This window comes from Neofelis nebulosa, chromosome 6, assembly GCF_028018385.1.
Source record: "Neofelis nebulosa isolate mNeoNeb1 chromosome 6, mNeoNeb1.pri, whole genome shotgun sequence".
NCBI lineage: Eukaryota > Metazoa > Chordata > Mammalia > Carnivora > Felidae > Neofelis > Neofelis nebulosa.
In genome coordinates this window covers 18,589,644-18,617,596 of record NC_080787.1, presented here as the reverse complement: position 1 = coordinate 18,617,596, position 27,953 = coordinate 18,589,644, and the positions used below count along the sequence as shown (strand labels likewise).

The 27,953-nt window shown below is 44.1% G+C and overlaps 1 protein-coding gene across 8 annotated transcripts; it reads right to left on the bottom strand.

Moving 5' to 3' along the window:
- Positions 1-106: 106 nt before the first annotated feature.
- MCUR1 (mitochondrial calcium uniporter regulator 1) lies at positions 107-27,953 on the bottom strand. Of its 8 annotated transcripts, none has more exons than XM_058732952.1 (9): positions 27,373-27,948; positions 18,805-18,942; positions 15,011-15,114; positions 14,164-14,265; positions 12,370-12,411; positions 11,259-11,330; positions 7,210-7,263; positions 5,787-5,901; positions 107-1,024 (listed from the first exon to the last, which is right to left on the bottom strand). In XM_058732952.1, exons 1-9 carry the CDS (start codon positions 27,803-27,805, stop codon positions 990-992), a joined length of 1,095 nt encoding a protein of 364 aa, XP_058588935.1. In that variant the 5' UTR covers positions 27,806-27,948; the 3' UTR covers positions 107-989. The 8 variants fall into 8 exon arrangements, with proteins under 8 accessions (XP_058588935.1, XP_058588933.1, XP_058588934.1 ...); XM_058732950.1 differs by lacking the exon at positions 107-1,024 and adding an exon at positions 1,250-4,477; XM_058732951.1 differs by lacking the exon at positions 107-1,024 and adding an exon at positions 1,250-4,735 and having other exon boundaries at positions 27,373-27,947.

Here is a 27,953-nt window from a genome sequence, read left to right as displayed (position 1 = left end):
CTCGGAGCCTGGAGCCTGGAGCCTGGAGCCTGCTTCGGATTCTGTGTCTCCCTCCCTCTCTGCCCCTTCCCCACTCATGCTGTCTTTCGCTCTGTCTCTCAAAAATGAATAAACATTAAAAAAAAACCAACCCAGCCTCAACTCCTTCCTCCTGAGAGTGCTGGCCTAGAAATAGTTGTGCGCGTACTTGTAACATGTAAGAGGCGACCCAAGGCCGTTGACGTTGAGGTGCAGATGCCCACATCCTTGTGGGTGGCGGTGGCCCCCGCGAAAGCTCCCCAGCCTTCCACAGTCTGTGACCCTCGCGTGGAAGCTGCGGAATTAAGGTAGACGCCACTGGCTGTACGATGCGTGGCAGAGCTCGGCTGGGGAAAGGCGGAGTCTTCGATTCCAGAAAGAAAGCTGTTTCTGGAAAATGCCATCCTTCGAGGCAACGTTCTTATTTTGGAGGACGTCAAAGGCCAGAGGCAAAGCCAAGGCTTTCGTTTTGCCGCACCGCGTGGATGTGAGAGCAGGACCAGGTGGATGGACGCCCCCCACCCGCTTTGTAAACACAGAGGCTGAGTCTGCAAATCATTGGAGGCTTTTTAGCAACGTTAAGGCTCATCCTCAAGTCCAGTTTATTTGACTCTCTACCGTTGGTAGATTTCTGGTTGGAGACCATGAAAGGTACCTAACGTTAATGTATCAGCTATTTCACTTGTCCGCTTTCCCAAGGTGTCCGCTTTCCTCGCATGCACACGCGGTTACACTGAAGGTCGCCTGCACAGTGACTCGCGAAGAGCTCCCTCTTCCAGAGCTGGGACGCTTGCCCAGCGGGTCTCCAGGGAAGGAGCTGCCCCAAGGAACCACAGCACCCCTCCCTGCACCCTCCTGCTCGGCTGCCACCTTGGCCGCTGGCTTTGGATATGTTCTTCCAGGCTTTGTCCCAGTGGAATGAGCTCTCCAATCACCAAGCCTCGGGGCGTGTGCTGGGCCTTTCAGGTTCTTCACCAGGAAGCTGGTCTGAGAGAGTTTTGCCCACCTGGAGAGAAAGGGGAGGTAAGAGGTGCAGAGAGGAGGTCTGATGGCATTGGAGTCTCGCCCCTCCTGAGCTTTGATCATGTGAGCTAAAGGGGCAGATTCCTTCTTGCTCAGGCTAGCCTGATTTGGATTCCTAACACTCATACTTCTAAAACTTGAGCTTGAAAACCTCATTTCCCCTCAAACAAGCAAAGGGTTTTACACAAGCATGCGAATTCTTTTGAATAATAAAAAAAAAATTTATTTTGTAAATCAAAGAAGCACTTCCCAGGTTGTCTATACAAACCCAATTTTGGGGGTATTAGATTTTCTTATAATACACCAACGTTACCCTATACAATTGGAGGGAGTAACAGTTAAAATACAGTGCAGACACAGGTTGCTCTAGGTTTTCTCCATTCATTGAAAAATCTGAATGAAAAGTAGTCACACAGAAACAATTACATATTCTACTTTAGATAATAAAGATATTATACCCACTCTACAATAAAATGGAATTGAACGTCTGCTTAAGTAACGAAAAGGTTAATAAATGATTTGGGTTACAATCAAAGGAACGGGAGTGTAAATCTTCAGCAGGACAGGTATTTTCAAAATAGAACAAAAGGCTCGACATTCTCAAACACAGAGAATACAGAAGGAATGGCTTCCGCTTAACACGTTCTTGCTTTAGTGTCAGAAAAGCTGCAAATCTGATACACGTATGTTAAGGCCGAAGTTTCCTGGACGGGAGTTCCAGATTCGTTCGCAAAGGACGGCGACAGATTCGACGGAGCATGGTGGGGTGGAAGAGAAATGCTGGGCCGGTGCTGACATGGTTAATGCACAGGCAGAGGCAGGGATGCGGAGGAGGCTGAGACACAGAAACAAGGCTCCTGTCACTAAGGGCAGCTACAAAGGGAAGGGCACGAGCTGAGCCGGGGCCAACCCAGGCAGGGACATGTTCGCTGTGGCTCAGGGTGTTTATTTTTAGAGTGTTCCCGAGACAAATTCCAGCGAGATGTCTGGTTTGAGTCAAGCCTTTCTTCTCGAACTTGACTTCTCAACTGAGGTCCTTGGCGTACTTGAGGGAAAAAATGAATACATTCGGATTTGGTTCTGTTAGAGACGAAGCTGGAAAACCGGCCGAAGGGGTAAGAACGGCCCCGAGACCAAACTGCTGTTTCCTGGAAAGAACCGTAGAGACAGGCAGGTTTTGCTTACTAATGGAGCAGGAAAGGAGTCGATTTGGAGTTTAGGTTCTTTAAAAAAAAAAAAAAAAAAAAACCAGGGCAGGCGGGAGGAGGAGGCAGGAATGCAGAGGCAGCCTCGAAGGAGACGGAGCCTGTCCGTTCGATGCCCTGCCTTGGGCATGCGTAGCTCAGGCACCTGTACCCACAGGGGCGTGTTGGCAGCTCTCAGTTCTGGTTAACTCCCCAGGGCCCGGACACGGGCTCCCTGCGAGTTGGGCCGGGCATCCTCCCCCTTCCTGAGATTAGAAATTAGGCGAAGGCCTAAATCCCCAAGTGATCTGAATCCCTCTGAGCCAGGCTAGTTCAGGGAATGGTCACGCTGCTCAGAAGCCTGGGCCAGCCAGCAGCGGGGAGGGCATGCTCGTATTTCTGGCCCATATGCTTTTCCCATAGAAGACCTCTGACCAAACAAAGAGAACACGGTCCCGAACCCTTGTAACCTCCACGGACGCACGCAACCTGAGCCACCCAAAGGCGAGTTCGTTGCTCCCAAGGTTGTGGGGATGGGGAGGCTGTCCTGTGCTGCAAATCACGGCAGAGCAAAATCCAAGGCCCCGCGTCCAGGGCCTGACGCAGCGCACGACTGCAAAACAGTGGGGACGTCACTTGGAGTACTTTCTGGCAGATGAAAGAGTGTCACCCCACTGAATGTCACTTAAAGACATGTTTTACCGGGAAGTAAGGTCACCTCACTTGTTTTTAACCTACACGAGTTACTGTTTGCTCTGAAACGTAATTGCCTACAGCGCTTGTGCCTCTCGGGGATTCTTTTAATTTTGGAGGAGTGTCTGCGCTCCAGGCCCTCTCTCCAAGCTCTTATTGACGAAAGTTGTATCTACATTAAGCGGTGGCAAACGTGGTCTTAATGGATGTCATTTACTTAAATCTTTAATAATTAAGGCAATTGCTAAATGTGCAGTATTTTCTGGGGCTCCGTCCCTGAAAGGGGAAGCACGTACTGCCACAGTAGTTTATGGAGCAGTTGAGAGAATTCTGGATCAAGTTGAAAACGATTACATTACATTCACTTTGAAACTGATACCACCAATGCCAAAGTACTTGATTTTCATGCCTATTTGGAGTTCAGAATCTCTGTGCTAAACCTATGTTTTGAAAAAAGACAATGATTTACACTTCCGGAAGTTTCGAAATGACATCCAAAGGACAAAGGTAATTTGTCTGCCAACAGTGACGGTGGGTGATTTATTTCACCCGTTTGAGCGACACGTGTCTTCTCCACCGTACCAGGTCGCGTGCACACGTGTGTGTGGAGAAAGATGGAAAACGTGGCCTCCGTGTCCTCGTTTTAAAAATGCTTCTCCTCTCCCACATCAGTCATTCAAATAACATGAGAACGTGCTTCTCTAAAATGACCCTGTCGGTATCTAGGCATTTATTTGTTTTAAAAACCAGAGGTAAGGCAGGCATAAGAAAGTCTTGAACAACCAAAGGAATAGACCCAGGTTTGGACGATGAGCCGGCATGACGGTTCTCTAATTTCCAAGCATATTCATTAAAGAAAGACTTGTGTAAAAAGTGCATCCGCTATCTAAAGATCTAGATACTGCTGCAGAAGGAAAACTGAGTGGTTCTCTTGCATGCAAAGCAGATGAAGACCAGAAGGAAGGAGACCGTGTTGCACAAACTAGACTTCCATGCCGAGAATTAGCGCGTTTTCTAGGTAGGCAATGCCACAAATGGGAGTTACCTTACGGTTCTCACATCATGGAGACTTAAGTGAGAGGGTGGGAGAGAAACCTAGCACTCTGGGAGGTAAAAGAGAGTCCCCAGTACCGTTACAAAACTTCGTTAGGCAACAAGATTTTCTAGCTGGAAGGCACGTAAAAAATAACCATGACAATAACAAAGACAATGGAAATGAAGAGGAAAAAAATCTGCTTTGGGTGGACAGGAGAGGGGAATCATTAACACCCCAAACAACTGGGCCTGAAACACAGTTACCCTAATGTGGGGACTGGCTGATGGGAAGGACCGGGTCCTCAGGTAAAGAGGATTTGGTGCTCTTGGTTCAGTTTCGGTGATTCTTCAGCACTTAGTGAAGACACCGAGACCCCCACGTCCTCTGACAAAAGATTTAAAATTGTGGAGAATTATGCAAATATTTACTGTTGATATGTCCCACAGGTTAGACCAAGTTCACTGGTCCAGCTGAGCGGGGTCTCCCACGCTTTGTCCACCACCGCTCAGCGTTACAAAGCCAACTAGACAGAAAAGACGAAAGGAACAATTATGAAATTCTTGACTCCTTTCCTTGGTCATATGTCCATAATCTGCATAAAATAAATAATACATGTTAAATCGAAACCAGGGTTAAAATCTGGAAATGGGGGAGGGGGCGGGGAAGGACAGCAGTCTGGTTTTCTTAAGGCAGAACGATAAGGATTTCTTTAAACAGACACTTTATTACATCCACAGGCGATAAAATCCCAGAGCTACTGTTAGGCACGTAAATACAGACCCTGTAAGAAAAAAAAAAAAAAATCCAGCATAGTATTAGTTAACAGTTACTTAAGGAACAACTTTTCATTAAGAAAACACAGCTGTTTATCCACCTACCCACCAAGCAAAACAATGAACAAACGCAAGAAACTCAGATCGTCTGCTAATGTGCCACATTCCACGAGACACCTGCCCACGACAACACTCCACTACTTGGGGCACCAGGGTGGCTCAGGCGCTTGAGCGTCTGCCTTTGGCTCGGGTCAGGATCTCATGGTTCGTGAGTTTGAGCCCCACATTGGGATCGCTCCTGTCAGTGTGGACCCTGCTTTGGCTCCTCTGTGCCCCCCGCCCCTTTCTCTGCCTCTCCCCTCCTTGCACGCTCTCAAAAATAAATATAAAAACGTTAAACAAAAAACAAAAAAAACCCCTCCACTACTTCAAATCATCACCTTCAAAGTACAAATTATCCAATATTCAACAAAACTTTTTAATGAAAGCTGAGAATCACAGAAATTCTGTGGTCACAAAATACATGTATATTACAGGGACACACCCTTTAAACTAACTTCATGAACAAAATTCCACTTCTAAATGCTTTAGAAACTTGAAAATACTGATTAATCCAAAACGTTAAATAGGAGTTGCAACGGATGGCTAATTATATTCACATGTGAGTCTTCATTTCCTCTTCGGGCTCAAAAATTACAAAACCAAAATAACTCCTCACAGGCAGTGGGACCAACTGAAGCAGAGAGATCACAGTTCAAAAGCCTTTTACTCCATCCATAAAATGTTCTATCTTGAATTCCACTAAAAAAGTTTTCAAGTAAGTAACGACTGTTCAATGAGAGTAACTTACAAAGCACGTCGCTACACTACTAAGGGGAAAAAAGGCCAATTACGGTATGATGATCCATCTATTAGAAATTGTAAGGTGCCTTCTAATTTCAGAGACGTTACAATGTGAAAAAAATGTGTTAGAATCAACAAAGTGCACATCTTTGACTTATTTTCTAAATTTTATGTATTTTCAGCTGTTCTGAACGACTTCGACACAAAATAGCTTACCTGCTAAATATTTAATGTTATCAAGCTTGTGCGACTCCAGCATGGTTTTGAGGCCAGCGACCTCAGTGTCTATCTTCCTGTCGGTCTGGGTGACAGCCCGATCTTGCTGGGCATGCTTTTAAAACAGAGAGAGTCACAGCGTTAAACCAGCTGGGATACCTCTGTCCCCATGGCTCCCTCCTAGGGACCCTCCCCAGCAGGGTGCAGTCGGAGAGAAAGCTGGGGTAAGATTGAGGAGACCTGGGCTTTGGTCTCTGTTCTTCTGTCCTCACACTATGTGCACGGATCAGGGCCTTTAATATTTCTGTTACTTTATTGTAAGAATACAGTATAATACATACAACATACAGAATACGTACTGACTACTGATGTTACTGGGAAGGCTTCCGGTCAACAGGAGGCTATTGGTGGTGAAGTGCTCGGGGAGTCACAAGTTATATGCAGAGTTCTGATGCATGGGAGGGTCCCTAATCTCCCTATTGTTCAAGGATCACTTGTAGTTCCTTATGGCTAACAATTCAGGGAATGAGTAAGGAAATAAATGCCTGGATGAGTAGAAAATATTCTGGAGGAATATTCTATTCTCTGATGGAAGTGTCTTGTGAGTTTCAGAGGTCCCAAGTAACATAGGAGGGAAAAAAAGTAATGCATGCCCTAAGTTCAAAAACAAAATAAAAAATAAAAAATCTCCATTCCTTATTCTTCAGTCACTGAGATTTAAACTTTCATTAAGGTAATCAAACATTCTATTAAGTGCAAAAAAAAAAAAAAATCCCCAAGATACTCCACACTTCTGGGTGCGTACCCCAAAAACTGAAAGCAGGGACTCCAACAGGTACGTGTCCAACCACGTTCATAGCGGCATTATTCACAATGGCCAAAAGACGGCAGCAACCCAAGGGTCGACTGACAGGATAATCCAAACGTGGCACGTCCATATAATGGGATATTATTCAGCCTTACAAAGGAGGGCAATTCTGACACGTGCTACAACACGGATGAACTTAAGGGCACTGTGCTGAGAGAAATAAGCCAGCCAGTCACAAAAGGACAAATACCGTATGGCTCCACTTCCATGAGGTCCCCAGAGTAGTCAAACCCATAGAGACAGAGAGTAGAACAGGGGAGAAGGGAATGGCGACTCAGCGTGTAGCAGGTGGTTTCAGTTCTATAGGTGGTCAAGAGTTCTGCAGATGGACGGCAGGCAGTGATGGTTGTGTCATGATGCGAACGTGCCTAATGCCATCGAACTGTTCACTTAGAAGTGGTTCAGGTGGTGATTTCATGTGTACTGAAAAGAAAACCCCTAGGACGCTGAGCCTGCGTGCATCCTCCCTATGACACATCACGAATGACAGTAACCATGCGTGGGATGAAGCAAAGATGGACACAACCATCAAGGAAAGTCAGTCTCACGGCTTACCAATGCCACCATTTCTGTCCTCATTTCCAGCAGCTTCCTTTCATTCAACGAATACTGAAACAAACATGTAACCCAGGTCAGATTCTGATTTATTCCTTTCTCCCTTTCCTCCTTCTGCATTCTCCGTACTTCCAAGAACACAGAACACTAGAGATCACCTCTGCTGCTAACCCCTCTCCTTTAGATGCGTTTGCTCAACTTTCTGATTTCTAGCCACTCACTGCTCCAGCATCTGGATTCCTTTCATCACCCTGTCACCCCCTACCTCTCTCCCCTGCTCCTGTGCTCTCTTCGCTGTGATGTCATTAGGCCCCTCCCACTAGGGGACCAATCTGCATGGCTGCTGAGTCAGATGCTTTTTGGTTGTGAGAGGGTTGAAAAAAGTGGGGAAGGATGTAGTTTGGGAGTATTCCCTTCACAATTACAAAATTGGTCACTAGCTGAGGCTTAGACAAAGATAGGAATTTTATAAAGTTGGGGGAAAAACAGTTTCAAAGAATATTATTCTGTGACGCACATGTTGCCTAAAGATACAATTTAAGTACATCGATACAAGAAATGCACGAACCATCACATGTTGGTTTTAATTACACAACAACAACCCACTTGGGTGTTGTCACAATCCAGTGTTAATAAAGGAACAGACTAGCACTACCCAGAATCAAAATGGTATCTTGCCTTTGGCTATTAATGCTTATGCAAAGATTTAGTGCAATTTTGTTGTCATTGAGACCAAATTCAGATATACCACCTTAGCAATGGGCATTAGGATTTAACTGAGTTAATGAAAACCTATAATTTAAGTGAAAAATTAGCTTTTGATTCGTCACTAAATTAACATTGTTATAGGAGAGAAAATCAATGCTCTAGTATCTAGAAACATTCTAGCTATACAATGTTCCCCTGGCAATAACAGGGGGATAGAGTATAAAAACAGTGATGCCCAGAAATGAAAAAAAAAAAAGAAAGAAAGAAAGAGAAGAAAAAGAAGACAAAAAAACCCCAAAAAACCAACAAAACCCAAAACCCCAAATCAAGGAATAGCCTAGGACCAAAGACTGCTCATCGCCTCTTTGTAGGTCAAGGTTTCAGAAAAGGAAAGAGCTATGCATCAAATCACCACAAGAGGGCAGGGTGGACTGGACCTTTCTGCAAACCTTGGGCTCCAGTCTTCCCTAAGTCAGTCTTGACTAAACAGAAAAGAAAAGCCTAAATCTTGACATGGCCATGGATTTTAGAATAACTTCTATGGGATTCCATCTTCCTGCACCCCAAAGCAGTTTATAGGCTGTACTGCTTTTGAAACTGGCTGGATGTGCCACCAGTTATATCTTTGAATCAGCATTATAACTTTAATTTTATTACTGTTATTTTTTAAGTAGGTTCCATGCCCAATGTGGGGCTTAAACTCATGACCTTGAGATTAAGGGTCGCATGCTCTGCTGAGTCAGCCAGGCGCCCCAGAATGATAACTTTATTAAACGAGGAAAGGGAGGGTCAAATAACTCATCTTCCCCAATGCACACTGAATCCACGCCAGCTGCGAAACAGTATATACGGTTGTCCTGCATTTCAGTCTTCTAAGTTAAGGATTACTGAGAACCACTTCTCAGCTGGGCTAATAAATCACATAAATTCACTGGCTTTAGCCCATGTTTATCAATCCCATACCTTCCCATCTCCTAGATGTATTTCTTCCCCACCTGGTTAGCTATGGGCTAAATCAAGTGCATTCAGATTTTCTGCTAGGTACATAACCCATAGGGACAAATGTAATTAAAAGAGCTTCTCTTCTTCTAGAGACTAATTGTATGCTAATGATTGTCAACTATTTTAGCGGTACGAGGTGATTTAATCTTCATGGTTGAGACGTGTTTTTTAAGACAAGAAAGACAGGTGACGTGGGCCTAATAATTATTTTGGACAACAAGGCTCAGCTCAACTCTTGAAATCCAGACACAGTTCTAAAATAAAGTTAAGTACCTATTTGCATTTTAGTACTGGCTTCATTTATCATCGCAGCACATTTTGGTTACAAACTGTGAAAAACACGAAGTCAATGGACAAATGTGCATACTCAGTTTCTACAGGTGTATCCAGTTCCGTTTGTGAAAAATGCTTTGCACCCCCTATTTCTCATTATCCTAAGAATAAAGACATTATCTAACTACTGCTATCAAATTGAAATAAAGCCTGAAGAAGATGGATGGCTTAAAAATCGCTAGAGGCAACTCAACATGTATCTTTATTAGAACATATTCACTGAAGCATTATGTACAATCACTGAGACGTGGAAGAGGTAAGTGTCCGCTGATGGGTGAATGAAGAAAATGTGGTGTATATGGGGCGCCTGGGTGGCTCAGTTGGTTGAACATCTGACTTTGGCTCAGGTCATAATCTCACAGTTCGCGGGTTCAAGCCCCACGTCAGGCTCTGTGTTGACAGCTTGGAGCCTGGAGCCTGCTTCAGATTCTGTCTTCCTCTTTTTCTCTCTGCTCCTCCCCCACTTGTGCAATCTCTCTCTCTCAAAAATAAACGTCAAAAAAAAAAAAAAGAAAATGTGGTGTGTGTGTGTATGTATATATGTGTGTGTATGAAATATTACTCAGCCATAAAAAGAAGGAAATCCTGCCATTGGGGACAACATGGATGGACCTCGGGTGATTAAATAAGAGAAAGACAAATACTGTATGATCTCTCTTACATGTGGAATCTAAAAAACTGCCCCCAAACCAAAAAGAAACCCCTCAAAACCTGAGCTAACAGATACAGAGACCAGATTAGTGGCTGCCACAGGTGGGAGCTGCAGGGTGGGTGAAATGGGTCAAAAGGTACAGACTTACAGTCGTAAACACTGTAAGTCCTGGGATGTAACGTAAGGCATGGTGACTACAGGTAATTGTACTATATTGTATATTTCAAAGCCTTTAAGAGAACAGATCGTAAAAGTTCTCATTGCAAGAAAAAAATTTTGTAACAACATATGGTGAGAGATGGTAACTAGATTCACAGTGGTGATGGTTTTGCAATGTATACAAATATGAAATCATTATCTTGTATGCCTGAAATGAATATAATGCCGTATATGTCGATTATAACAATATAATAAACTTTTCAAAAAGTATTACTGTGAAAGTTCTGAGGGGGGGAAAAAGTACTTATCTGCATCGTGTTTGAAAAAAGCAAGGGCAGCAGAACTGTATTTCCAGTTTTCTTGGGTCCCCGTATGTGATCCCACACGTTGCCGTATGAGTACCAGTCGGCTTACTTACTCTAGAATCTTTTTTGTAACAAGTGTTTACAACTACTTTTCCTAATTAAAAGTTTCAATTTAACGTAACTTAAAGAATCATTTAAAATTTGCATTTCAAAACAATGCAATAAAGTCATTAAGATGTCTTTATTAAAAAAAAAAAAAAAAGACTATGCTTTGGAGTCTGCATCTCCCTCTCTGTCTCTCTCAAAAATAAATAAACTTAAAAAAGCTTACATGGAAATATTTTTTTAATCCTGAATTTCAGTGTAGAATTTGATATTAATAATTTAATATTCAAGACAGGTCATGAACTTAACTTTTGAGAAATCAGGACCTGTGGAGGTTTAAGTCAGATTAAACAGAGCGAGATTGAGTTTGGTTTCTTTGGTAACGTCTAAGTAACACATAATTTAGTCTCTCTGAAATAAGATTCAAACTTGATTTGACCAAGATTTTAATTAAAAAAAGGTTTTTTTTAAAGATTTTTTAAAGATTTTGAGTAATCTCTACACACAATGTGGGGCCTGGACTCGTGTCCCTGAGATCAAGAGTCACAGGCTCTACGGACTGAGCTAGCCAGGCATCCCTCCAAAATTTGCATTTTAATGCCATTTTGGAAAGCATCAAATTTAAGCTCTAAGCCAAAAACAGAATTAAAGCAAAAACTGCCTACCAACAATACCTGGGTAAGTGTGTGCCAGCACTGCTGAGCTGTAAATAAACTCAGACCTGACCAAGTACGCTATCCTGCGGAGAAATGAATTTGCACTCGGTTTTTAAAGAAAGGACATACCAGTTCCTTCACTCTGCTCTTTTCTAGATTGAACTCTAGTTTGGTATCTGTCCGGACCTTGACCACTTCATCCTAGGAGGAGGGCAAAGAAAGAAAGAAAGAAGTCCACAGTGAGAAAGGGGAACCTTGGGGTGCGAAGCCTAGAATGGTGACCCTGCGGGTTCTCTCCTGAGCACGGGGCGGGGCCAGGGGATCTCAGAGATACGGAGACACGAGGCCCGTCCCTGGCCAAGCCATGGCTGCACTCAGCCCTGTCTTGGAGTCCCCAGTCGCATACACAAACAATCCCCTTTTACGCTCAAGTCAGTCCAGGGGGGGTTATTGTCGCCTTCAACCTCAAGATTCCCAGGGTAATCTCTTTACAGAATTTGTGGCAAAAGTCATTCCCCGGACCACTCTGGAAAGCAGAGTTGGGCTCAAAGAAGGAAAATACTAAATTCTGGTTTACATAAAGCCTTCTTTCTGACACTCACCAGAACCTTTTCTTCCTTAACATCCATGTCCTTTCCACTTAAAAAAGAAAAAAATCAAACAGCTGGCACAGTAAGCATTTAAAACCACAGGTCATTCTCCAAGGCCAGTCTCTTCTAAGAGAATCTAGAGGTTCCAAGTGGCTACCTAAGAATTTTTTAACCTAGGGGCGCCTGGGTGGCGCAGTCGGTTAAGCGTCCGACTTCAGCCAGGTCACGATCTCGCGGTCCATGAGTTCGAGCCCCGCGTCAGGCTCTGGGCTGATGGCTCGGAGCCTGGAGCCTGTTTCTGATTCTGTGTCTCCCTCTCTCTCTGCCCCTCCCCCGTTCATGCTCTGTCTCTCTCTGTCCCAAAAATAAATAAAAAACGTTGAAAAAAAAATTAAAAAAAAAAAAAAAGAATTTTTTAACCTAAAAATGACTTAATTCATCCGATTCATCCTAGAACACAATTTTCTTAACGAATTTGGTTACAGACATCACTAACTTATTCCGTGACTATGTTCTTAGCTAAATCTTCTAATGTGTACTTCTGAGACATATCACACAAATAATTAACAGAGAATTAAAGGGCTTCTGACATTATATTTGTTACTACGTTTATGTAAGTGCAAACAAGCAAGCAGGAGTGAGGATCTTACCATGATTTGTTGCTTTAACCGATGTAGTTCGAGGTTTATTTTCTAAAAACACATCAAAAAAAAAAAAGTCAAGGGTACGTTTAGAAGGTTAGAAAAAAAATACACAAAACCTGGTAATAAACACACATCAGGACAACGTATTTGTGCATGAGTTTTCCTGATTCTTTTCTCATTGAACACGAACCTCGCCGCATTCAGAATGAAATGTGACCTGCACAGCCCCCGCAGCAGAAATCTGTCATATGCCAGGAGGGTAAGACCACGCGTGTGCCTATCTTGAGATCAGTTTTAATTCATTTAGAAAGATACATAAAATCAATAATGCAATTGTTTTCAACATACATGTTTGCCTCCAGAGGCCCTGCTTTCTTTAATACCTCCTTCAACTTTGAACGAATTCTGCCTTCAAACAAGCTGATTTCAAGGACAAGTGTGAGAGTTTCAAACTTTACCATTTCTAGCAAAAGAAGGAATCTTTTGCTAGAAGGCTTCTTACAAGACTAGGATGAACCGGTAATAAATGGACTTCCTCTACGGAACTCTAACGAGGACTGAAAACAAAAGGAAGGATGCAAACACAGCACGGGCCGCACTTTACAAACCACGGGATTCTTTATAGCACCACTTGGTCAAGAGAACCCAAATTTGGAAACAATTTTAATATGCACTCGACCCTTGAACAACGCAGGCGTTAGGGGTGCTGACCCGCACACAGTTAAAAATCTGCATATAACTTCTGACTCCCCCAAAACTTAACTAATAGCCTACTGTTGACTGGAAGCCTCACCAATAACATGACACATATTTTGCACGTTATATGTATTATTTTTTTTTTTTTTTTTTTAATGTTTTTTATTTATTTTTGGGACAGACAGAGAGCATGAACGGGGGAGGGGCAGAGAGAGAGGGAGACACAGAATCGGAAACAGGCTCCAGGCTCCGAGCCATCAGCCCAGAGCCCGACGCGGGGCTCGAACTCACGGACCGCGAGATCGTGACCCGGCTGAAGTCGGACGCTTAACCGACTGCGCCACCCAGGCGCCCCCGTTATATGTATTATATACTATCTTCTTACAATAAAGTAAGCCACTGAAAAGGTAATGTTATTAAAAATCTTTTAATGTTTATTTTTGAGAGAGAGAGAAAGAGAGAAAGAGAGAGAGAGAGAGAGAAACGGTGTGAGCAGGGGGAAGGGCAGAGAGAGAGGGAGACACAGAATCGGAAGCAGGCTCCAGGCTCTGAGCCGTCAGCACAGAGCCCGACATGGGGCTCACGCTCACAAGCCGTGAGATCACGACCTGAGCTGAAGTCGGAAGCTGAACAGACTGAGCCCCCCAGGTGCCCCAGAACAGGAAATGCTGTAAAGAAAATCCTAAGGAAGAGGATACACCTTCACTGAACTGTGTGAGCGGACCTCTTCAGTTCCAACCCACGTTGTTCAGGGGTCAATCTCCTGTACGTCACAGGAAAATAATGTGGCACATTCACATGACCCTACAGACAGTGGACAAGAGCAAAATCTGCTGCTGCAAGCCACACTGCATGCTTCCCCCGGATGAGGTTCTGGAAAAGGCAAAACTGGCCAACGGTGCCACAGGCCAGGCTAGTGGTTTCCTAGCAGGGTGGGGGTCAGCAGATTTCTGAGATTTCTGGGGTCCCAGTAACATTCTACTTCTCGACCTGACTGGTAGCGGGCACCTGGCGAAGACACGTCTATCGTGCACTTTGTCTCTGCGTGTTGGGTCTCAACGCCTCGATGCTATTTTGTAAGGATGAGGGGCTCTTCAGTGTTACCTCATTTTCTGCTCTGAGGGCTGAAAATTCACTCTTCTCCAAAATAACCATATCTTTTTTCACATTAGCAATCTGAGACATGATTTGCTGAACAGTGATCTCCTAGGAAGAGAGAAACAGAACACATCAATAACCTGGGCGGGCCTAGGACGTCCGCCTCCTACCTGGAATCATCTTTGCGAGAAACCAGAAGAACGCGGACGTGAGAAAAGCAGCGAAGCGAGGCCATGCTCTCTATTAATGAGGAAAGGAAAACGGTAAAGACCAAGTGCAGTATCATCATCGAGCGTGCCACGGTTAGAAGGGTGGCAGTCTGAGGGCCAGCGGCTCACGAACACGCCGCCACAGCGCTGGCCAGATCGCCATTTGTTGCGTGTGGTTGGTGGACTGCAACAGTCTGTTTTCAAGCATAGTGAGTTTTCCAGCACGATTCTACAACAGTGGACAGAAGAGCTTCAAATAGATATCTTTTATGCCACTGGAATCATTCGCCTCTCAACTACTGGTTAAAAGTACCATATGCTTTTCAGAGGTGCCTGGGTGGCTCAGTCGGTTGGGTGACTGACTTCGGCTCGGGTCACGATCTCACGGTTCGTGAGTTCGAGCCCCGTTTCGGGCTCTGTGCTGACCCCTCGGAGCCTGGAGCCTGCTTCTGATTCCGTGTCTCCCTCTCTCTCTGCCCTTCCCCTGCTCGTGCTCTGTCTCTCTCTCTCAAAATAATAAACATTAAAAAAAGAAATTTAAAAAAAAGTACCATATGCTTTTCAATAGAATATCATCCAAAAATATGTATCACAAATAACATCCCAGCTTCAGACTTGAAATTTGCTACAGTGCCCCAACTAACCTGCTGCATCTTGGTGACCATATCCTTGTAGACGATGTCCATATTGGCATCGGTGATCTTGACCAACGCAGAGACAGTGATTTCTGCTTGCTGGGTGGTAAACCCTAAGCGAACACACAGAGATATCACACTCTGGAGACTCCGTTTGTCAGAAAACAAAACAAAACAAAACCCAGAAAAAAACCCTTCACAGAAAGGGAGACAATGCAAGAAAGGGAGAAAGTGAATTCAGAAAGCCCAGTGGGGCAGGAGGTGAGGAGACCAGAGTCCGGGCTGTGATGTGTCTGTCACTCTGGACAAGCATGACACATCGGAGTCTATTTCCCCAAGTAAGATAAAGGGTTGGGCTGGTGTCCTCTAACATCCCACCCAGCTGTCAAAAATCATGTTTCCAGAGAATGTCTCATGACAAAGAGGAAGCCTGAAGTGTGGGGTCAAGGGAAGGAAAGCAAGACTCAAAATTACAGATGCAGTTTACTGCTTTTGTAATTTAACAAAGACCCTAAGTAATTTTTCTTTTTCTCTGTGTGGTCTACATTTTCTAGAATGACGTGTCTTCCTGAATTTTAAAATGTACATGTTAGTAAAGAATAATTTACTTAAGTAGGAAAGTTCAATTGTTTTATAACCTGCAAAAATCCGTCAAATCACCGACCATATAGAGATAACTAGTAATTCAGCTGTTAATTTATTTGATGTTAAAAAGACAAAATCATTCTTTTATGTTTCCTCTACAAGTCTCTTGGGTTACTTGTGGAGAGGGGGCCAGGTGCTACTCAGTAAATGATACTGAATTAAATTATATAAACATCCAACTCAGCAGTGTTACTGTTTCCAATAACTGTAGACGGTAATTTACATTTCACATTGGAAATCCTAATAAAAATGCTTAAAACCAAGTCCCTGGAAAGTAATTTTTTTTCTATTAAACACTTCTAGCCATAAGAACTACGGAAGAATCTACTGATTATTGTAATTAAAGGCACTTTGAATAAAGTTATAACTGATACAATTTGGATCAGACGAAACATGGGAGTAAAATTTTTAAAAACCAAAGGCAAAGACTTGAAAGAAACAAAAAAGGACCTCCAAAGACCTACTCCCTTCACTTTACTCGAAATCCTTAAATTTTCTTTTTTTTTTTTTTTTTTTTTTTTTTTTTTCAACGTTTTTTATTTATTTTTGGACAGAGAGAGACAGAGCATGAACGGGGGAGGGGCAGAGAGAGAGGGAGACACAGAATCGGAAACAGGCTCCAGGCTCCGAGCCATCAGCCCAGAGCCTGACGCGGGGCTCGAACTCACGGACCGCGAGATCGTGACCTGGCTGAAGTCGGACGCTTAACCGACTGCGCCACCCAGGCGCCCCGAAATCCTTAAATTTTCAACACGTGGGTCATGCACATTTAGAAAAATCATCTAAAAGGTTACCCACCAAAATGTTAATGCTGTTTAGCTCTGGGGTATTGGGATTCAAGACAGTTTTTTTGTTGTTTCTTTTCTGCCTTCCCCATCTTTTGAAAATGAAAATGCGTCTCGCAAGTTTTCAAACTTTATGACAGGTTCCCAGTTAAATATAATTAGTTTGGCAGCGATGAGTAAAAGAGAAAGAGAAACCGGAGGAGAACTTATGCTGATGATAAACTCCACAACCTTATAATTTATAGCCAGCTGTGGAGGAGAAAGGGATAAGAAAAAGCAGAAGTTAGGCCTAAAAACCTGCCGGGTTACCAGGTACAAATCAATGTTTTGTGAGAAGGACAGACCAATACACGATCAGGGTCAGTGAAGCTGCAAGACGGACGGAACTTCTCTCAAGCAGGAGACACAGCCGAGGAGAAGAGGACAGAGGGTGGGGTGTTCCTGGACGGGTCCTTCTGGGCCTCACCCTACAGCATGGTGGACCCATATCGCTCCTCTAAGAGGCCTCGAGCCCTACACTGCAGTGGGTTCCTCCCAACACCGGTCTTGAGAGATGCAAACACTCAGGGGTCAAGGTTTGAAAACAAGAAAAGCAGGAAGTACATCCATTGAATAAGACACTTTGAACACGAACAATTTTTATTTATCAAAACTAACTAAATCGACTTATATGCGGGGGGAGGGGAAGTAAACCACACCTGTTAGCGGGACGTAGCTCTGAGGCCATCTCGAGGCCACTGCAGCTACCCTGCCACTTAGCAAAATTTGTGACGCTTCCTCACCAACCCCACGCACCTGCGTGGAGTGAAACCTCCCCATTATCTTGAACGTGTCTTTTTATGTTGGGTTACTTTCAATGCAAGAACACGAGGTCCATCCAAAAAAAGAAAAAGTAGGAAGACTTCTGCTTATCAAGACAATTCTTATGCCCCTCTTCTCACGCTCTTCTTTTTCAAATTCTGAGCTGAAAGACACTTTGGTGAAAGAAAGGCCTAACGTTTCAACTCTGAGAAGCAAAGTGGTGAAAATTATGATACAGTGCTTGACCGTTTCTCCAAAGTGCGTTCAAGTACACGGTATTTCCTTTAATTCTCAAAAAGATCTTCGGAATTCTTATTGCGCTGACGCTACCGATGAGATGAAGAGATGGAAACTGGGAAGAATGACAGAGCTGCCTGGCTGTGCAGCGGGGCCCCGGGCAGAGCGTGAACCCAGAACTTCTAACTCCCCTGCCCAAGCACGGCAGAACTCACACCATCGCGTGTCCTGGGCAAGTGAAGCACAGGGTAGCCGGGAGAAACAGCCACACAGGGTAGTAAAGGGTCACAGTACCGAGAATGAGAATTGGTGTGTCGGTCTAGATGAGACAAAAAGAGAACGTGGGGCGCCTGTGTGGCTCAGTTAAGTGTCAGACTGCGGCCCAGGTCACGATCTCATGGTTTGTGAGTTCGAACCCCACGTCGGGCTCACAGCTGTCAGCACAGGGCCTGGAGCCCGCTTCAGATCCTCTGTCCCCACTCTCTCTCTCTCTCTCAAAAATAAACATTTAAAAAATAATAATAAAACACAAGTAAAAGAGAATGCTACCTATGTACTGAAGGCCCTTTCAGTAAATGTCGTATATGTTAGAGCTACCTTTCATGTTAATGAACAGCAGTAAGGGAAAATATTAGACTATTTAAAAATGCCACAAGTTAGAATTATTAGCAACTGCTGCTCAGGAAAATTTTAATTTCATGAAAGTTTTCAAAGCACACATCATGCATAGTAATAAAGCTACCCCTTCTATGCTACAGACAGCTGTCACAGGAACCATTCCTGACTTTTGCTAACTTGTGTCTAAATTTTTAGCTAGAACGCTGTCCTTCTAGAATGATGTCATAAAAAGTACACTTCTTGGGGCGCCTGGGTGGCTCGGTCAGTTAAGCGTCCGACTTCGGCTCAGGTCACGATCTCGCAGTTTGTGAGTTCGAGCCCCGCGTCGGGCTCTGTGCTGACAGCTCAGAGCCTGGAGCCTGCTTCGGATTCTGGGTCTCCCTTTCTTTTCTCTCTGTCCCTCCCCTGCTCACACTGTCTCTCTCTCCCTCTCTCTCTCTCTCTCTCTCTCTCAAGATAAATAAACATTAAAATAATTTTTTAAAAATACACTTCTCTCGGACAGAGAGAAAATGGGTGGGAAATGTCTCAACTGTACCAATGAAGCGAAAATGTCCTTAAGCAAAAAATACGAACTTAAAAAACACAGAGTGAGCAAAAGATTACCTGTAGACTCACAAGTCAAAGAATAATATGAGAAATTAGATAAGATCATGAGAAGTCATATTTCACAGCGTTTTTTTTCCTGTGGCATTGAGCTTGGCACAAAAGGATTACCATTTTCTTCGAGTAAACACACTAAGGCATGGGTGTCGAAGTAGAGCTTCCTGTTCCCACAAGAGGTGAACTCCCTCCTTTTGTGCTCCACATCTCTCCTGTGTTCCAGCTGCAGGCTTCCAGCAGACAGGCTTAGTTCTAGAAAGGACAGGACAATAAAGCTCAAAACAGGACCTGGTGGTAAAGGAAAGCCAGGAAAGAACATGGCATACCTCAAAAGCCTACCTGGTTTTTTGTACGTTTATTTTTTAAAAGTAATCTTTACGCCTAAAGTGGGGCTCAAACCCACAACCCCAAGATCAAGAGTCGCGCACTCTTCTGAATGAGCCAGCCAGGCACCCCTCTTTTTCTTAAACAGCTTTATTGAGATGTAATTCACATACTATGCAATTCACCCATTTCAAGTGTTTAATGCGACTTTTACTATAATTATAGAGTTCTGCAACCTTCTCCACAGTTAACTCTAGAACATTTCCATCATCCGAAAAAGAAACCCTATATCCTTTAGCTATCACGCCCCAATCTCCCTACTCCCTGACCCCCATGCAACCCCTTATCTACTTTCTGTCTCTACGCATTTGCCTACTCTGGGCATTTCATAGGAAGAGATCATAAGGGATGTGGTGTTTGTGACTGGTTTCCTTCACTTAGGTGAGGTTTTCAAGGTTCACCCACCTTGTAATTACGTGCACTTTTTATACCTTTTTATTGCTGAATCACATTGTGTTTCAGGAATATACCAATTTTTTTCTTATCTACTCATCAGTTGAAGGACGTTTGAGTTGTTTTCACTTCCTGGCTATTAGGAATGATGCTGCTGTGAACATTAGTGTATGAGATTTTGTGTGAACCAGTTTTCAATTCTCGTGGGTATATATCCAGGATTCAAACTGTTGCATCATATAGTGACTGTTTAACCTTATGAGGTTATGACAGGCTATTTTCCAAAGTGGCTATGCCATTTTTCATTCCCAACAGCAGTGTCTGACGGATACAATTTCTCTACATCCTCAATACTTGAAGTTGTTTTTATTATTATTATAATCATCCTAGGGGGTATAAAGTGGTATCCCATTGCAATTTTATTATTATTTTTTTTTAGATGTCTCTTCAACTATGGTATTTACTTATTTGTTCTCTACGATTAAGAGTCTGTTTCTTGGCTTATCTCTCTCTCACCTTTTTTCCCCTCTGTTTGTTTCTTAAATTCCAAATATGAGTGAAATCATAGGACTTATTTTGCTTAGCATTGTACTCTCTAGCTCTATCCATGTCTTTGCAAATGGCAAGAATTTATCCTTTATATGACTAAATAATATTCCAATGTATATCTATACCACATCTTCTCTATCCATTCATCAGCCGATGGACCCTTGGGCTGCTTCCGTAATTCGGCTGTTGTAACTAATGCTGCAATAAACATAGGGATAGTCCATTGTAGTTTTCATTTGCACTTCCCTGATGCCTGATGTTGAGCATCTTTTCATGTGCTTAATGGCCATTTGTATATCTTCCTTGGAGAAATCTCTATGTCCATTTAAAAAAAAAATTGGGTTATCTTTTTATTATTGAGTCGGTTGTTAAGAGCTCTTTATACATTTTAGATAAAAGTTCCTTATCATTTATATGATTTGGAAATATTCTCTCCCGTTCTGTGGGCTGGCTTTCACTTTATCGACGGTGACTTTTGAAGCACAATAGGTTTTTATTTTAATGAAATCCAATTTATTTATTTTTTGTTCCTTGTGTTTCTGGTGTCATATCTCAGAAACCACTAGCTAATTCCAGGACACAAAAATTTACACCTGTATTTTTTTCCTAAAAGTTTTATAATTTCAGCTCTCATATTTAGGTCTTTGATCCATTTAACTTTTACGTGGTGTGAGATGAGGGTTCAACTTCTTTTGAGTGTGGATGTCCAGTTGTTTCAGCATTATCTTGGGATTTGTCAAAAATCAATTGGCTGAAAATATAACGGCTTTATCTCTGGGTTCTCCATTATATATCACTGATTTATATTTGTCCTTATACCAATGCCACATTTTCTTGACTACTTGTAGCTTTGTAGTATAAGTTTTTATATCAGGGAAGAGTCATCTAGTTTTGTTCTTTTTCCAGATTGCTTTGGCTATTCTGAGTCCCTTGTATTTCCATATGAATTTTAGGATCAGTTTACCAATTTCTGCAAAGACGACACGTGAAACTTTGAGAGAGATTGTTTTAAATCTGTATATTAATTGGGGGAGTACAAATTCAATCCATGAACATAGGATGTCTTTCCATTTCTTTTTTTTTTTTTTTGGTTTTACTGTTTATTTATTTTTGAGAGACAGAGACAGAGACAGAGTGCGAGTGGGAGAGGGGCAGAGAGGGAGACATAGGATCTGAAGCAGGCTCTAGGCTTTGAGTTGTCAGCATAGAGCCCAACGCAGGGCTCAGACCCATGCACTGTGAGATCATGACCTAAGCCAAAGTCAGACGCTTAACCAACTGAGCCACCCAGGCGCCCCTATGTCTTTAATTTTTTAATAATGTTATGTAGGTTTCACAGAAGAGCTGACACTTGAACACAGGTTTTAACCACATGGGTCCGCTTATACACAGATTTTTTATAGTACAGTACTGTAAATGTATTTCCCCATCTTTATGATTTCCTTAATAACATTTTCTTTTCTCTAGCTTACACTATTATAAGTATATGGAATAGAACACACGTCATAGACAAAATATTATATTATACACAACTATTAGGTAAAGCTTCTGGCCAAGCTATTACCAGTTAAAGTTTCAGGAAGTCAGAAGTTAAACACAGATTTTCAACCATGTGGAATGTAAGTTTTGTGGGTTTTTATGTTAAATTTATCCCTAAGTATTTTATTCTTTTTGATGCTACTATAAAGGGTATTGTTTTTTAGATTTTTTTCAGATTGTTCATTCTAGTGTAGAGTAATGCAACTGATTTTTGTTTTTTGTTTTTTGTTTTTTTACATTTTTCATTTTGATCTTGTATTCTGCAATCTTGCTGAACTGGTTAATTAGCTCTAATGGTTTTTTAGCAAATTCCTTAGAGTTTTCTATGTACAAGATTATGTCATCTATGAAGAGTGATAGTTTTACTTCTTATCTGGATGCCTTTTGTCTTGACCAGGTCAGAACTTCTAGTACAATGTTGGATGGATGGTGATTTGCTCCTGATCTTTGGTGGGAAAGTATTCGTCTTTCACTATTAAGTATGATGTTAGCTGTGGGTTTTTCACAGATGCCTTTCCCCTTTTTATCTGAAGGGGTGCTGAATGTTGTCAAATTCTTTGTCTTTTGAGATGATCATGTGGTTTCTCTTCTTTATTTTTTTAATACGGTGCAGTACGTGAATTGATTTTCAGATCTTAAATGAACCTGCTGTTCCTGGGACAGAATCCCCTTTTGTCACGATGTATATATTCCTTTCTTACATAGTGCTGAATTTGATTTGCTGCGTATTTTGCTGAGGATTTTTGTGTCTTTATCCATAAGAGGTATTGGTCTATAGTTTTCATTCTTTGTGATGTCTCTGTAAAAGCCTATCTTTAGAGAGAGGTGTCCTAACAATTTGTATATTATCTTTTCTATGAATTTCTGTGCATTTAGCCACAGATCCAACCCATTTTGTAAACTTGTTTCGAGGTTCCCTGGATTTTGTATTTCATGAACCATAAAAATAGTTCTAAAAAATATGTAACAATTGCAATGCCAATGAGTAATTCTGTCAAAAAGGACATTTAAACATAATAGCTCCTTACTATTACAATACTATAAAAGGCACTTTGACAGCAAAAGAAAAAAAAAAAGAGATGAACAATATAAAAAAAAAAACCTTTCAGGGGCGCCTGGGTGACTCAGTCGGTTGAGCGTCCGACTTCGGCTCAGGTCATGATCTCACGGTTGGAGTTCGAGCCCCGTGTCGGACTCTGTGCTGATAGTTTGGAGCCTGGAGCCTGCTTCGGATTCTGTGTCTCCCTCTCTTTCTACCCCTCCCCTGCTCATGCTCTGTCTCTCTCTGTCTCTTAAAAATAAATAAATGTTAGGGGCGCCTGGGTGGCGCAGTCGGTTAAGCGTCCAACTTCAGCCAGGTCACGATCTCGCGGTCCGTGAGTTCGAGCCCCGCGTCAGGCTCTGGGCTGATGGCTCGGAGCCTGGAGCCTGTTTCCGATTCTGTGTCTCCCTCTCTCTCTGCCCCTACCCCGTTCATGCTCTGTCTCTCTCTGTCCCAAAAATAAATAAAAAAAAAAAAAGTTGAAAAAAAAAATTTAAAAATAAATGTTAAAAAAGTTAAAAAAAAAAACCCTTTCATTTAAATGTAATAAACATAGCTGTATGAAAATATTGCCTCATATTTGTCCTTACTTTTCTACGATGCCAGGTTTGGAGAAGGGTGGTAGAAGAAAGAACAGTCACTACTAACTCAGAGTTCAAAGGTTTTCTCAGCAAGATCCCTAGGTGACTAGAAAGATAGTTCAGCTCCTATAGTCAGTCCTTCACCTCCAAACATTTTAAAGGAAACTGCACGTAAGCAAAAGTGTGGCGTGGACAGGACCCTACAGATCTGATGCTTGTCTGTAAGCTACAGCAGTGGTTCCCACCTTGGAAAGAGGCTCAGTCGGTATCAGGTACAAGAAATCCAATAATCATTTTGTACCAAGAGCAGTTTGCATGAAATACAAAATGCAACAGCTATCATATGTATGTGTGAGTTTAAGGGTTAAACAAAAAAAAAAAGGCCCTTACTTTCAGAGAACTGTTAGCCTACAGTATAAGGTCCTTGGCAAGGGGCATCCGGATGGCGCAGTTGGTTAAGTGTCCAACTTCGGCCCAGGTCATGATCTCATGGTTCATGAGTGTGAGCCCCATGAGCATTGGGCTCTTTGCTGTCAGCACAGGGCCTGCTGTATTCCCCTCTCTCTCTGCCCCACCCCCACTCATATTTTTTTCTCTCTCTCAAAATAAATAAACTTAAAAAAAAAAAAAGGCGTTGGCAAAGCATACAAATACAGAGCCTGTCCTAATTTAGCCCACACTTGCCCTTTCAGCTTTCTTTCCAGCCACTTAAGCTATTCCGTTTCCTGCACTTACATAACCTTGGTACTCCAACCTTAAGTCTGTTCTGCCCCCCTTTTTCAACTGGTAAATTTTACGAAACTTTTTACGCTTTTTCATTTAATTTTACAATCTGCTAAGCACATACTAAGTTCCGGGCAGAGCATTACACTCCTCTGTATGGTTCTGTCTGCTAGTTCCACCCAGGGCAGGGGGCAGCCTTGATTGCTCCTTATCTGTGTTTTCAGCCCAGTTCAGACAGCTCGATCACAGCCCTCCCTGTATTATTCCCACATCTGTATCATCCATTGGTCCAAACATCCCAAGAGCAGCCAGTCTTAGTCACGTTCGCGTTGTTAGCATCCAGCAGAAGGCCTGGCATGCTGCCGGCCAGAAATAATTTTTTTCTTTTAATGTTTATTTATTTGAGACAGACAGAGAGTGTGAGCAGGGGAGGGGCAGAGAGAGAGGGAGAGAAAGAATCCCAAGCAGGCTCTGCACTGTCAGCACAGAGCCCGACGTGGGGCTCGATCTCCTGAACCATGAGATCATAACCTGAATGGAAATTAAGAGTTGGATGCTTTAACCGACTGAGCCACCCAGGTACTGCCAGAAATTTTTTAAGGGAACTCTATGATTTGGATTATGAGACTGTCTAGAAAGAAAATTTGAAATCAACTCCTTTCGCCTCTTCACCAATGATCTTTCTATTTTACATTAAGTTGCTCAGTTAAATCTGGTCTTTCTTCATCCTTTATGTCCAGTCCTGAGATAAAAGTGGCCTCCGTAAGAAGAGACCCCGAATGTCTGTCTGACACAGAACAGACCTAGCTCGAGAAACAGTGGGGGTGGACAAATGAATGACCGAATCTCTTACGGGGCTCTCTAGAGGTTACCCCACCCATCTTTCAACTGTGCTGAACTGTCCCATGGGTCGCGAGTTGAAAACACTGGAGTCTAGAGGTGGCTTGTGAAGAGTGATGGAGTTTTCTAGTATCAAATTTCTTGTTTAACCAACAAAAATAATCACTTGTGTGATTTAAAACCTCTCTCTCTCTCTCTCTCTCTCTCACACACACACACACACACACAAAATAAACTATCACAACTACTTTCGAAGCAAGAGCTAATTCCAAACTTCGATACCGCAGATTTTTTTTTCTCGTCCAAAAACAGCTGGAATTTATTTCAGTCGCAAAATATGTACTGCCATCTGAAAAGTGGAGAAAAGGACTGGCCACTTGTCACTTGGCAGGCCAACCTCTGCTGACAGAAGCTGCATGTCCTGCCTTCTGTCAAAGGGCAGAGCCTGAGGACGACCAATATTCTGGCATGTGTAATACCTCTGACTCATTTTTTCTCCTTTATGGTGACAACACAGTGAGGCCCAAGAACTGGGAACTCCTACCAATAACCAGGAAGCAAGTAAAGTGAGCTATGCTAAAGTGTCATGTGGAATTCTCCTTTGGAGGGACCATCAGGCTATCAAAAGGATATTAAAAATGCATACAAAAGCAGCCCAAAGTTGGCCTTGAACAGAGGAGGAAGCCAAGCACAAACTTCCTATTCGTAACATCCTTAAGTCTCAGTAGCTCTGGTACTGAACACAGCATGAGGCTGGAGGCAAAGGACCAAAATGTATGCTGCTAGTTAATGGGCACACACACTCCTTAAGTGTGTGTTGTCTGTTTCCCCATAGTTAGGCATCCGTTCTCACTGTGAAGAATGAGATCCTTTGGGACTAACCCAATAGGACCTCCTTCTTGACACACTGTCAGAAAACTGATGAGAAAAGGCTCTTCCCCTTTGCCCCAGCATCTTGAATTATGAAATGAAAATAAATCACAAGTTACCAGCCTGTCAAAAAAAAAAAAAAAAAAAAAAAAAGAAAGAAAGAAAGAAAAAAAGAAAGAAAGAAAGAAAGAAAGGAGCAAAAGCACTGAAATAAAGACCAAAGCCATCTCTAACTCAGAATTACTGCAGGACACTGACAGAGTTCACGACTCTTTCTCCACTCTTTATACATAAAGCTTCCTCCCTTCACTTTCTTCCTCTCCCAATCAGTTTCTCCCCCAGCCACAGGCATTCTCAAATTTTAGACGCGGTCAACATTCACAGTGCATTTCTACTGAGAAAAACGTAATAAATAAATAAATACCCATCAGTGTAGTTACTGATGGCTACCGACTCATACCTATAGCCCACCCAAAGTGATATTTTTGCCCTTTGCTAATTAATAAATTTTTTTTAACGTTTATTTATTTTTGAGACAGAGAGAGACAGAGCATGAATGGGGGAGGGTCAGAGAGAGGGAGACACAGAATCTGAAACAGGCTCCAGGCTCTGAGCTGTCAGCACAGAGCCTGACGCAGGACTTGAACTCATGGACCGCGAGATCATGACCTGAGCCGAAGTCGGCTGCTTAACCGACTGAGCCACCCAGGCGCCCCATGCCCTTTGCTAATTAATAAAGATGACCACAAATGATGGGATCTAGTAAGCAACCATTTGCTGTCTAGTAAACTGAGCCTGTTTTTGGACTTCCCTAATCTTTATGCAGGGCAGTGACTGCCCTCACCTTCCAGAATTTAATCAAATGCCACCTTCTGAATGAAACCTATTCTGATAACCCCATTTAAATCCATAGCTGGAGGCCCCCCTCACTTCTAACCCTTACCACCTCTGTTTTTTTTTCCCCTACAGTATTTACGTACGTATATGTAAATTACATGTGTACGTGTAAGTTAAAGCATATCAAGCCGTATCATCTCCTCTGCTAGATAGAGTGAAGATCCGAGATTTTGTCAATTGATACATCCCAAAGACCCAGAAAAGTGCGAAACACAGAACAGGCAACTAGTGGTTAAGGAGTTAATAAACCCGTTAGAGTAGGGGGGGGCACGTGGGGGGGGGGCGCCTGGGTGGCTCAGGTCAGATCTCACCGTTTGTGAGTTCCTTGGGAGTGGGGCTCTGTGCTGACAGCTCAGAGCCTGGAGCCTGCGTCCGATTCTCTGTCTCCCTCGCTCCCTGCCCCTCCCCCGCCCACTGTCTCTCTTAAAAATAAATAAATCTAAAAAAAAAAAAAAATCCATGAGAGTCGGAAATAAAATGGTAATAAGCTCGCAGACCCCCGCAGCCGCCCGCACCCCAGGCGCGACAGGACGCACGAGTCAGCGGCGCCCACGCGGCGGCTCCCCGCATCCCGGAGCACCTGCTCCCCGCCCAGCGCGCGGTCCTCCCCGCAGCCCGAGCCAACGGCGCGACACACACCTGGTGCCCGGGACTCCGCGTCATTCGGCTCTTCCCGGCTGGCCAAGGCCAGGCGACCGCGGGTCACCAGGGCAGGGCACCACACAGACCTTCGTCCCCACGCCCCAGAGGAGCCCGGCGACCTCGGCAGACCCGACCTGTGGGTGGCCGAGCCTCCCCCCACGACCCAGCTCGGGAGGTTAAAGCCAGAGCTGCCCCCGCATCCCGCGGCCGCGCGGCCCTCACCTCTCCTGGAGGAAGCGACGGGGGCCACCCGGCCGCGGCACAGGTGGAGGAGGCCCGCGGCCGAGGCGACGCCCGGGGCGAGGCCCCGCAGGCACCTCCCAGCGCCGCCGCGACCGGCCGGGGGCACGGAGGGCCCCGGGCGCGAGCGCTCCCGCTCCGCGAGGGGCCGGAGCGGGGAGGCGGCGGCGGCCAGGCGCGGGGAGGGCACGAGCAGGAGGAGGAGCAGCGGGGAGGCACGTGACGCTCCGCCACGGGCCGCCGGGGCGCGGGGCCGCAGCGCCCCCAAAGCCCCCGGCAGCGCGGACAGGCAGTGGCGCGCCGGGACGCCGCGGCCGCCCGGGCTTCCGCAGCGGCCGGAGGGCAGGAAGAGCAGAAGCCGCCGGCGGCCCGTAGGGCGCTTCGGCCTCCCGCCCGCGACGAAGCCGCACTCCATCGCCTCGGCGGTCACCGGCCCGGGCGCGCGCTCATGCCGCCCCTCGCGCGGCGCCGGCCGGTGTCAGACGGCAGGAGCGAGCGTGGGCGGCGGCCTCGGCCCGCCCTTTCCTGCCGGGCTGCCGGGCTGCCGGGCTGCCGGGCCTCGG

Excerpts from the sequence above, each read along its gene's own strand:
- MCUR1 (XM_058732950.1), bottom strand. The coding sequence starts at position 27,805 with ATGGAGTGCGGCTTCGTCGCGGGCGGGAGGCCGAAGCGCCCTACGGGC. Across the intron at positions 14,266-15,010 it reads TGGTCACCAAGATGCAGCAG|GAGATCACTGTTCAGCAAAT; the intron begins GTTAGTTGGGGC and ends CTCTCTTCCTAG. Across the intron at positions 5,902-7,209 it reads GGACAGAAATGGTGGCATTG|CATGCCCAGCAAGATCGGGC; the intron begins GTAAGCCGTGAG and ends CTGTTTTAAAAG.